General features: G+C 39.8%; 1 protein-coding gene across 1 annotated transcript in view; it reads left to right on the top strand.

Moving 5' to 3' along the window:
• Positions 1-11,253, top strand: part of LOC144771539 (carbonyl reductase [NADPH] 1-like) — a 64,619-nt gene extending 53,366 nt beyond the window's left edge. Inside the window, exons 3-4 of the mRNA XM_078655943.1 lie at positions 10,071-10,314; positions 10,648-11,253. Coding sequence (XP_078512069.1) covers positions 10,071-10,314; positions 10,648-10,852 — 449 coding nt within the window. The 3' untranslated portion in view covers positions 10,853-11,253. The remainder of the gene's footprint in view (positions 1-10,070; positions 10,315-10,647) is intronic.
• The last annotated feature ends 1,779 nt before the right edge of the window (positions 11,254-13,032 follow it).

Here is a 13,032-nt window from a genome sequence, read left to right as displayed (position 1 = left end):
ACACCAACACAAACAGGTACAGACCACAGCGATGGATGAAAAAAAGAGTGCTTTATTCCAAGATGGGTAGCAGCATGACGCGTTTCGTCCGTGGAACCCGGACTTGATCACATGACATACCCAGAGACATGAGTGATTTAAATACTGTGCACACCTTTCGTGACTCCACCTCCTACCCCTCATAGAAATGAAAAACATACTTATTTGTTTTACCACATTCTCTCTTCTTACATATATGCCAGACCAAACAATGATCTCATCAAATTGTTAATGAAATTGTGAATCTGACAATAAATCTTGCCGCTAATCCAGAGAGAATTTAGCATTTGTATGCATCCTGGAATAACAGTTATCTATAGAAACCATCAAAAAGCTAAACTTATTGTGGCAGTTCCAAACACTAAAGGGCAAGTGCCCTAAGAAGAACATATGGTATAGTATGTAGTCAAAGAGGATTAAACAGAGGTGATATAAAGATGTTGCATACAATATTTAAAAACCACTTAATATATAACGAGTGCAAAAAGTGATGATTGTGCATACTCATACAAGAAGTATAATGAGCAAAAATACCAAGAACATAACCGGTATTAGCAGCATATGTATCATGATGTGCAAAGTGCCAAGTGCAAATAAAGTGCAAAATAGTATAAACACGACTAATTCATCAATTATGCAAGTAACAGCAGGAGAATTTATCTGATAAGGTGCAAACAGTGATATCTGATAACAGACCCTAGCAAGCAATTCAGTCCAGATAATTTAAATACTTCCACAGAGTTTCTCAAAAGTTCATCTTGCAACATGTGGTTGTTTACTATTTTAAGAAAACATGATGTTTCAATTAATGTATAATTTTTAACAACCATTCCAAAAATCAGTAATATCCTCAGCACACAAAAATTTGGTAAGACCATAAAATCGGTAAAACCAATTAAAAAAAATGCTAATAGCAACATATTGATAAAAGCCAAGAACTAAAAGCTATTTAATATTGCTGCATAAAGAGGAAGCTAATCATAACGGACCTTCATAGTTATCCCAAAACTAAAAAAAGAGATTTAAAAAAAAAAAAAAGAAGTTTACAGGATATATAATCAGCTATATTTACAGAAAGTTTTGAAGGTCCTCCCCCATGTTAAGGCCATTTGGGATTTTGCTGTTGAGAAGTACTATGTAATGGCTCTCCATTTGTCTCAATCTTTTTTCTCTATCTCCTCCTCTCTTAGAGATAGGGACGGCGTCAATAACAAAATATTTCAAATCGTTCAAGTTGTTCTTATGAACTAATTTGAAATGACGCGCCACTGGATAGCTAGCATCGGAGTTGACTATTGCCCGTAAATGTTGTAAGATTCGATTAAACATCTGAAGTTTCGTACTTCCAACGTACCGTAACTAAACAGGTACACTGTAAGACGTAAACTGCATGATCAGTTTTACAAGTGTAATGATTGTTAATCTTACTAATAGTCTCAGAAAAAGCTTCTTGGTATTCTGTGGTATTCACTCCGAATTTGCATGCTCTGCAAGAGCTGCATTTAAAAAATCCAGTTCTATTGGATAGCCAATTAGATTTAACAGTGACTTCAGGACTTGATTTAACCAACACATCCCTCATCGAAGGAGCTCTTCGAAAAGTTATTGCTGGATAATCTTCCAACAGGGGGGCTAGTGTTATGTCAGTCATGAGGATCGGCCAGTTTGACTTAACAATTTGTCTAATTTTACGTTCCTGGCAATTGAAAGTAGTGATAAGCCTAATTTTAGATTTCTCAATCTCACTTTCCTTTATTTCTGCTGGCTTATTAGTAGTTAACCACAGGGTTTATAGGAGCTGTCGGGGTTTTGGCCATCGCCTGCCTCAGGGATTTAGTTAGTTCATTTTTATCATAACCCCTAACTAAGAATCTTTGGACAGAATCCTCCAGACAAATATTCAAATCTACCTCATTGTTGCAAATTCTCTGAATTCTTAAAAATTCTCCGTATGGAATACTTTTAATTAGGTGGCAAGGATGGTTGCTCTGGGCATGTAAAATAGAATTACCTGCCGTGACCTTTCTGTGCATTTTAGTCATGATCTCATTATTAGAAATGTACACTTCAACATCCTGAAAATTAACTTTGATATTGCTTATAGTGGCTGTGAATTCCAGGTTCAAAACATTGCTATTGATTTCTTTGACAAAGTCTTCAGCCGAAGCCTCACAACCCTGCCAAATTATAAAGACATCGTCTATGAAATGCCACATGTTGACAATCCCTGTCTCTGTTCCAATCAAACAACCCCGGGGCTGACCGAGAGCATGCCTCTCCCACCAGCCCACGTGTAAACACGCGTAACTAGGGGAGAAGCACGCTCCCATGGCCACACCCCGCAGCTGCTGAAACACCTCATTGTTAAACAAAAAATTGTTTAGACACAAATCAATCATTTTGATCAACATTTTACTGTGTTCATAGAATCTGATGTCCCTTTCACCCAAGTAATATTCACTCGCTCTTAGGCCATCACTATGATTTATAGATGTGTAGAGAGACGAAATGTCCATTACCAAGAACCAATATTCAGGTTTCCACGTGATTCCATTCAGTTTATTCAAGAAATCACTAGTGTCTCTTATGTAGGTCGGAAGAGCCTCCATAAAACCGTGAAGAAAAAAGTCCACATATTTGGATATTGTCTCCAATAATCCATTCTGGGCTGAGATAATCGGTCGCCCCGGTATAGGAGAAATACCTTTATGGATCTTGGGCAACAAATACAGAGTAGGAGTAATAGGATGATGTACCTTAAGAAATTCCAACTCCTTTTTACTGATTAAACCTTCTCTTTTCCACTGTGACAAATTAGTGTGGACTAGCTGTTTCACTTTGTTAAGTTCATTAAAAGAGGCCTTCCTATAGCAGAGTGGATCATTGAGCTGTCTCTCAGCTTCGGCAATATATACATCTCGTGGCCATAAAACAACGTTTCCGACTTTGTCAGCTTTGTTCACTATAATGTTTCCATGATTGTTGATTTTCCGCATGAGATTAGAGTACTGTTTATCCTTGTAGCTCCTATGTTTCTGATTAATTGCCACAACATGATTCAACTTCTTCAAATCCTCAAACATTCGATCGCTAAAAATGTCAATGGCGTCCCTAGGCATCATTGGGACAAACGTAGATCGAGGACAAAAAGGTCTATTCACAGCACTACCACTCGTGATACCCATGGATTTCAGCACTACTTGAGTATTTTCAACAGGCTCCTTCTCCGAAGCTAAAAGAGAGTGTCCAGTTTTCAGGGCCATGGTATCTGATATCGTGAAAGTCCTACTAGGTTGAGATTCTTGTAAAATCTTAGTTGCGTGATCACTTCTTTTATTCAATGTATGAAATTTAAGGAGTTTCAGTTTCCGAATAAACTTAAAAACATCAATCCTGGATTGGACATACTTGAAACTATTTTTAGGGCAAAAGGAGAGACCCAAGGACAAGAGTTGAATTTCCGCATTGTTCAGGTCAAGGTCTGTTAAATTAATCACAGTGTTTTCAATATTTTTACTGACATTTTTCTCTTTTTCCACTTTTTCTTCATTACTTTTTTTATTATTATTGCTTTCATCATTGTTTTTTTTATTATTTGCTTTTGTTTCTTCAGTAGTTGACGTTTCATTCATTAAAGTGGTGGGAGGGAAAATAATAACCCGTGCTACATTCATTGTGGATTCCCCTTCCCTCTTTGCTTTTTCGTGAAGCCGCCGGCGTTTCCTCCTCTCCTTGCGGCATTTGTTGCGTTTATGGTGCCTTTCACTTGTATATATATATATATATATGAGGTGAAAAAGATGCTAATGTCATTCAAAAGGAACAATTTGATCTCACAAACTGAATATGACTTTCTGAATGTTGAACACCCAGTGATACCCATATTATATCTGATTCCTAAAATACACAAACGGAAAGTTCCAACACCTGGCCGTCCAATCATTGCGGCCATTAACAGTGTAGGAGAGAACATTTCCAGTTACATTGATTTCTTCCTGCAAGACATTGTGAAAAGCTTACCAAGCTATATTAAGGATACGGGGGACTTTTTGAGAAAATTATCCTCCATTGTGTGGCAAGAGAACTGGTGTATTGTAACTTTGGATATAGAGTCGTTATATACGTCCATAGATCACTCCAAAGGGTTAGAGGCAATCAAACATTATCTTGGTCTTCGATCATGTGAATACTATGCACACAACAAAATGTTGTGTGACTTGATACACTGGTGCCTGCATAATAATTATTTTATGTTTGCAAAGGGCATATGGAGACAGGTACGGGGTGTGGCGATGGGGTCGTGCTTCTCTCCCAGCTACGCGTGTTTACACGTGGGCTGGTGGGAGGAGCGCGGCCTCACTGCCACACCAGGATTTCAGCATGTGCGATACTGGAAACGGTTTATAGATGATGTGTTTTGTGTGTGGGAGGGGGATGAGGCAAGTGCGCAAGTTTTTGTTGATGCTCTCAACAAGAATCAGGAAAATCTTTTCTTCACCTCCAACATTAGTAAGGTACAGGCAGACTTTTTAGATGTTCATCTAATGATTGAAAATAACTCTGTAACTACCTCCCTTTTCCGTAAACCGACAGCTGGCAACAGCATATTACACGCCAGCAGTAACCACCCGCAACATGTGATCAATAATGTCCCATATGGAGAATTGGTGCGTGTCAAACGTATAAGTAGTACCCCTGAGATATTCGAACGAGAAGCCAAAAACACCATAGATAGGCTAAGAGTCAGGGGTTACAGTGATAGGGTTCTGAACAGTGCCCTACAAAGAAGCCGTGACAAATCCAGGGAATCTTTACTTAGACCTGAGACATCAAAACCCACTTCAGAAGATAGTACTCCGCGCCTGATTCTGACCTATAGCAAGCAGGAAAAACAAATTAGGTCCATTGTTAGGAAACATTGGCCAATTTTGATGACTGATGGTTTTTATAGTGAAGTATTACAAAATTCACCTACGATAACCTATAAAAAATCTCAAAGTATGCACAATAGCCTAGTGAAAAGTAGCCCAGAATCAGGTGGTGGCAGCACCTGGCTCAAGTATAAAGGGTTTTTCAAATGCTCCACATGTAGGGCGTGCAAGTTTGGTGTGAACACCACTCATTATAGCACACCATTCTGTCCAATTAGGAAGGCCATTCGCGGTAACTTTAACTGTCATAGTGAGTTTGCTATATATGTCCTGACGTGCACCTGTGGGCTGCGGTATGTGGGCAGCACCAAGCTGCAGGTGCATGTCAGGATATTGCAACATCTGCGTGCCATAGTGAATAATGACAGTGCGTACCCAGTGGCGCGCCACTTCAAGTCAACGCATAACAATGATTTGTCTCAGTTGACTTACTTTGTTATTGATGTGGTGGCTCCTCTCAGTCGGGGAGGTGACAGAGAGGGACTCCTAAGAAGAAAAGAGACAGAATACATAGTGGAGCTGGATTGTAAATACCCAAATGGGCTCAATACAACTGAAGATTTGCATAATCTTCTTTAATTAAGCACATTATGTATGTTGTGTTGCGTAGCACATGAGTAACAATCCTCAGAAATCCGATCCTGATTAGGATTCTTGTTTTCTTTATTTTCAAAGGGTCTACAAGGATTACGAATTACAATGCGTAAGATGATAAAGATTGTAGCATTGAGTTGTATCCATTAGGAAACAATCGTGTGAACCACATCTTCCACGACGTTGAACTGATTACAAGCTGAAAGTCCTATGAAAAAACTCTCTCCTAACGAGAAATTGTATAAATTATGAAAAATGCACGTTTTATGAAATTTACTAAACACAAAGATCTTTTTTGTACTTTGTTGTTTTTTTAATCATTTCACATTGACTCATTTATGTATTGCCACTTAGGGTTATAGTAATGACTAGAGGGGAACTGTGAATATATTGAATATGGTGTTCTCAGATACCTACCTTTTGGACCGGCAGCAAACTCCAGTTCAGTAGGTTTTCTATGTAGTGATATCGAATTGTATATATTTGTAGATAGTGTATATGGTTATATAGGAATTCAATATATGTTGGTATTTATATATGTACAGTGTATATATATGTATATACATATATTTATATTTATTTTTATATGTAGTAGATAATGTTTGTGAATCTGGAGTAGTGTTTTTGGATTAATTTGTAAAGGAGGTGTAATGTTAAGCCTTGTATGATGGATTTTACAAGGAGTAATCTATGAGAACAGTGTAATATATTGCATTCATGCAGTTATATATTTTTTCATTCCCTTTCCCCTGTCATTAAGTTTGTGGATGGTGGGTGCGGTGAAGTATTTTATTTATGTTCATGCACCATGTGACTCACTTTGGAGGTGGAGCACTGCAAAGGAAAAAAATGTATTTAAATGTGTGCTGACCAGGTGTATGGTGTGTGATCAAGAGCACGTGTTGCTCGAAACGCGTTACCTGAGAGGAGATTAAAACCTACCTTACTGCAGCCTGGGGTCCGTGTCTTCTATTGCAGGAGTGTTTGCAGTGTTTGGAGACTTGGTTTTCTATATATATATATATATATATATAGCGTTTTCAGTGAGAGGATTTCTCGCCGCATAATAGCGGTTCAATGGTTATAAAATTAAGTGAAAGAATCAGTGTGCCACGACATGGATGAAATCTTTGCCAATAGGGAGAAGGCAGCGGAGGGACTGGTTTAAAATCTGCCGTCTATCGACGAGCGTATTAGGCGAAATGTGGAAATAACAACACAAAATGGTGATTTGAGGAGCCTGATGAAACAGTTGGAAAAGCATCATTGCAGCGAACTTACTAAATGGTGGGAGGTGAAGTTACGTGAAAAGTATCATGAAGCAGGGCGGGTACCGAGGGGCCTACGAATCATGTTGGCACCCAGCTTCGATAATCCGAATCCGCAACTTTTCAAGGAGTGGGCGGAAAATAATCTCGACGCATCAATGCGTTTGGTATGCCTGCTCATTAAATATGCTAAAATAGACCGTGACAGTGACCTCCAGGAAATAACACGCTTACAAAATGAAATTGATGCTTTAACAAATGCTAACAATAAGGACTCAGTGGAGAAAATGATCAAAGAAATGCTGGAAAGGAAAAATAAACATGAGGAAACAATAAAGACCAGAAAAACTTGGAAATTTGCTCGGGACAAGAACGACTACGAGAGAGGACAGGTGTTTACCTTCGCTCGTAAGTACAACTCTGTTAAAAAACAAAAGGCGCTAATAAGATCCAATCAGCCACCTGTAGGTGCCAATGAAATAAGTCAAGCAACAGCCTTGGGCGAAACGGCCTCAAGTTCGGAATCAAGTATGGTTTTGAGTGGATTGGATTCCGATTCAGGCAATTGCTCGGGGAGCTCCTCTTCGTCACTTGCATTACCAGGTCCAATCTCATAAGCAGATGAGTTGGATTTTATAAGGGAACAAAGACTACAGTCCCTTCGACCGAGAACCAAACAGGGACAACAAGTCAAGAAAGGAACAGACGGAGGAAACAAAGGAGGAAATGTGCAAAACACAACCGACAGGCGACAACCAAAGAGAAGGAATTGGCACAAATAACAACTTAGTGCAACAATACTATCATTAACTTGACAGAAATAGAGTTGAATGATGCCGAGAAACAACTGTTGGCATTAGGTTTAAGTTTTTGCCTGGAAAGCAATTTTGGTTTTGTACAAACTCGGGTTGATGTTTATAAGTTCATTGGCAAGATTAAATTAAAAAAGTTTTTCATGATCAAGAATCACGGACAGACCAGGGCAAAAAACACAACTACTGCACAAACGTCACAGGAGGCTTTTCTGCAGGGGCAATTCCATTGTTAACTACCCATCATACATTGTTGGAGGACACAACGGAAATTATTGATTCTCAAAGGGTGGCGCAATTGGAGGGGATCAACATATCCTCACCCGGCAACAGCCCCTTCAGAGCTGTATCAACCTTTGTGCCCATAATGCCTAGGAATGCCCTTGATATTTTCCACGAAAGAGTGACAGAAAAACTCAAATCGTTGTATAAAAATATGTGCAAATTCAAGACCAAAGCTAGTGGCAAAAAGAGAGAATACTTCCAATTGATGAAAAAACTTAGGGAGAATGATTCAGTGGTTATCAATAATGCGGACAAGGGTGGTAACATTGTTCTGTGGGACAAGCAACTATATACATCAGAAGCTTTAAAACAATTAAGTGATCCTGATTCCTATGAGCTTAGTAATGGAGTAATTGTCCGCAAAATCAATAGTGAATACAAGAATGAACTTTTGAAATGGCAGAGGGAGGGTTTGATTACTAAAGATGAATTCAAATTTTTGTTTAAAGAATATCCGGTCTCACCCATTTTTTATCTTATCCCTAAAGTTCATAAGGGCTTAAACCCATTACAAGGAAGACCAATTATTTCCGCTATCAATAGCATTTTTGAAAGTACATCAAAATATGTAGATTACTACCTGAAGGAATTTGTTACCACTTTACCTACTTTTTTACAGGACTCTATAGACTTTTTATCAAAGTTAAATACTGTGCAATGAACTCATGATTTGGGGTTTTTAACTCTTGATATTGCCTCGCTGTATACTAGTATTAAGCATGATGATGGTCTCCGTGCAGTGGAACATTTTCTTAAACAAAGGGTGGTTGGTATGTACCAACATAACAAAATGCTTTTGGAGATGATTAAAAGGTGTTTACTGAATAATGTGTTCATGTTTGATGGCAAAGTATACAAACAAAAACAAGGCGTGGCGATGGAGGCATGCTTCTCCCCCAGCTATGCATGTTTACATGTTGGCTGGTGGGAGGAGCATGTCCTCAAGATTAAGCACAGGGCACTTTATGACTTGTACGTGATGCATATGTGGCGTTATATAGACGATCTGTTTATCGTGTGGAAGGGAAGCAAAGAGAAAGCCAGCAGGTTTGTTGAGCTTATTAATGTCAATGAGCTCAACCTCACATTCACTTCCCAGATCGAGGCGTTGGCTCCTCGGAGCCTGCTGGTACTTGAAGTTCTGTGTTTTGCGCTCGTGCGCTGCTCCCAGAGATAAAATAAAGATTACTTCACTTGAAACCCCAGTGGGTCCGGATATTCATTCCCTCAAGTGAAGTAATCTTTATTTTATCTCTGGGAGCAGCGCACGAGCGCAAAACACAGAACTTCAAGTACCAGCAGGCTCCGAGGAGCCAACGCCCACTGGGGCAGGTGCTTTTGATTAAAAGGACTTCAGCTCCACACAGATTTTGATTAGCCTCTGAAGAAATGCTCAGGAGAGCATGAAACGCGTCAGGCTGCTGAAAATTAATCAGGACTTTGTTCTCTCTGTTTTTGATGCAATCTGCCCATTAAAACGAAATTCCACACCTACCTGCTAGTGGGCTCTTTGAAAATAAGGGACAGCTTTTGAATTGATATATATATATATATATATATATATTTTTTTTTTTTAAAGAACACAAATACATATATTTGTGTTTAGGAAGCCGTGAAACCTAATAGGACATTTAGTCCTATTTCTATGTCTGTGCCCGTCCCGGCTTTTCATTCTGATAATCGGGTCACCCTAGACCTGGCATTGTAGAGAGCACGAGGCAGGCATGGTGGGGTTGTGCAGCTCGGCAGGGTGGGAGGCTCATAGCAAATTGTGGTGCGAATAGAGCAGATATTATTAGGAAGCTGAGGGTCAACATGGCAGGCAACCAATAAGGCATTTTGTTGAGCGACGCAGGTGCAGAATAGGAATTGTGGAATGCACAGGAGGGGAATTGGAAGAAGCACAGAGTCGGCATAACGGGGACCCATTTGCAGTCAAGAAAATACATTTAATCACAATTTAGATTTTGTTTTTTTATTTACTTTGGCATCAGCCTAATTTCATATCCATTTAAATTCTTCAACTCCATACTTTTTGTAAACCACTAGAATTAAATATACTAGTTTATTTAGGAACTTATTTTAGTTTCCTGCAATTATTGAACTTCTATAATTTAAAGATTTTTTTTTTCTTCATACAGGAAGAGTTGTAAATGTTTCCAGCATGGTTAGTCAGCGTGCTTTGGCCAAATGCAGTCAGGATCTCCAAGAGAAGTTTCGCAGTGAGACCATCACAGAAGACGAGCTAGTAACACTCATGGAAACGTTTTTTGATGACCCCAAGAATGAAAATCGCAGTGAGGAGGGCTGGCCCAACACAGCGTATGGGGTTTCAAAAATGGGAGTAACTGTTCTATCCATGATTCAAGCTAGGAAGCTGACTAAGTGGAGAAGCGTGGCTCAGTGGTTAGAGGCGGCAGACCCGGAAGCTGAGATCGACCGTGGACCAGGGTTCGATTCCCCGCCTCGGTGGGTCTCGGGCTCAAAAAATTCCACGGACTTGACAATTCTCGCTCTGGTGCCTACTCAACCCACGGGGTCACACTCTGCGACTCTGGGCAATAGCTTGCTTAATCTCCACTACGGCCCCTCGTGGCGGGATGCCTGGCTTTCACCTTGTGTACACCCTGCCGGGGTTTCTCACAGGGGAATACCAGGAAGGGTTCCCTAAGCAAGCGCCGGGACGCTCACGGGCAGCCGTGCGCTCTACAAATCCAGCACATTTACTAAAGAAAGGGGAGCAGATGGAATACTTCTTAATTCCTGCTGTCCTGGGTGGGTTAAGACAGACATGGCAGGTGACAAGGCCCCAAAAACTCCAGACCAGGGAGCTGAAACGCCAGTTTATTTAGCACTCTTACCCAATGATGCTGAGGGGCCACATGGTCAATTTGTTATTGAAAAAAAAGTGGTAAAGTGGTGAAACTACCTTTGGTGTTCACTGAATACATTTCCTTAGTACCCATTATTATAACTATGACAAAACGCTATGTGTGACCTTTAATCACCATTTGTAGCTAGTCCCATACGGTGACCCCATAATCCTAAATTCTTCTTTGTTTGATATTGTGAAGCAATATATAACCAACATTGTATATTTGTGTCTCATTGTCATTTGCCTCAAACCCCAGTTCCTGACCACAAGTGCATATCACGTTTTATGGATGTTATGATAGCATGCAAGAGATGTGTGCCTGTGGCTCATCAGGCTGCAAATAAAATGTGAATTTATTCTAGCTATTTCTATGATCTCAAATGTTGTCTGTATAATACTTTACAAGATCAATCGATTCATTGATTGGTTTTGTTTCCTAACAGCTAGATTCATCAAGCCGAAAACGGCTCGCAAAGGGCCAGATTCTGAGAATCTGGCCCTTTGCGAGTGCAATTTTTGCATTTGGGATTCATCCTCCCAAATGCAAAAATTGCTAATTGCGAAATCGCATATTTGCGAGGAATTGCATTTAAGGAATCTCTATTTGAGATTCCTTAAATGCAATTCATTAACCGTTTTCTATTAGCGAATTCGCTATTTCTGGCCGCTATTTACCACGAAGTCAGACTTCGTGGTAAGTAGCGAAAACTCAGAAAAATGCAGTTTAGTGCATTTTTCTGAGTGGTATGTTACACACACACATGTCCTTTGGACATGTGTGTGCGCAACATCTGGCTACATTTCCTTGTCAGGGGTGCTACAGGGTGTACTTTGGACACCCCTGGCACCCTTGAAATCGCATCCTTATTTGCGATTAGCAAATTGCTAATCGCAAATAAGGAATAACTCCCCATTCATTCCTATGGGCCTTTAGGCCTTTAGGCCCATAGGAATGAATGGGGAGTTATTCCTTATTTGCGATTAGCAATTTTCTAATCGCAAATAAGGAAGATGTAGGAATCTCAATATTTTTTGCAATTCCTACATGAATCCTGTTTTGCAAGTCCTTAATAGCGATTCCTTATGAATCGCTATTAAAGACTCGCAAAACGGGTCTTTGATGAATCTAGCTGTAAATGTGCTAGTTTATGATAGGATTAAAATAATTTTTGTTATGACACACCTGGTCATTTTATGTATAATAAGCATGGGCTAAACGCCATTTGGAAAAAGAAGTCAAGACCCTCTCAGAAAGACGCCATTGAGTTATGGCGCAAAGAGTGACATAGGAGAACAAAGAATGAATTCAATAAAGCAGAGAGAACTAAACAAGCCAAGAAATGCCGTTGTTAACTGGTATTTATCCCGTTCTGTCAGAAAAACTAGCTAAAGTGACCACCTCAGAAAGACCCAGTAGGTAGAGAACGCCACCACCTGTACCCTTTAGAGTATGTAGAATTAAAGCCGACAGCATCTGAAGCGTTCATTTCCTTGTATCTAGACAAGTCCCTTCTGGACTGCGCAAGTGCCTTGTGAGTAACTAGTTGGTTTATTTGTGAATTACGCTTTGTGCTTAAGACTTGTGAGTAGTTTGTTGAATATTCTTAAGTATAGCTCCTTGTAAATATGCCTTGTGAATAGCGTGTCATTTTTGTGACTTGTTGAGTTTCTTGTAAATATGGCTTGTAAATAGCGCCATGTAGTTATGGCTTGTGCAGAGCATGTTATCATCAGGTCCCTAGCCATTACGTTAGGCAGGAGAGAGCTGGATCTCTTTCAAGTGCTTAGAGAAAATGTTTTTAAGATGTGCGTATGCGTATGTGTTATGTGATAACGTGGAGAGATGAGTTCATGACTTTCCCATGTACTGCAGTCATTGGGGAATGATTGTGCTTCAGCTGCCAAAGAGTTAATATCTTTTATTGAGAAGGCAGTATTTGTTTTAACAAGGTGTTGAGGAATTTTGGCGTTTTTTTTTGGTGTTTGCGGGGGGGGCGTGTTTTTGAGCGGAAATTCGTACCCGTTCCTGTGGAGGGATTTGGTTGCTTTTTGGTGAGGGAATAGCTTGGACTACTGTGATGCAAAATTTGAAAAGGATCTGAGCTGTGGAAGTGGTGGAAAAAGCATGTTTTGTGTGGAGGTGCGATTTGCCATGTTATCCTATGGGCGTATTCAGTTTGCAGATTGAATGGTAAATGCCTTGGAACGCTTGATTTAATGTGTTTGGC

The sequence above is a fragment of the Lissotriton helveticus genome, chromosome 8, assembly GCF_964261635.1.
Source record: "Lissotriton helveticus chromosome 8, aLisHel1.1, whole genome shotgun sequence".
Lineage (NCBI taxonomy): Eukaryota > Metazoa > Chordata > Amphibia > Caudata > Salamandridae > Lissotriton > Lissotriton helveticus.
This window is presented reverse-complemented; position numbering and strand designations above follow the sequence as displayed.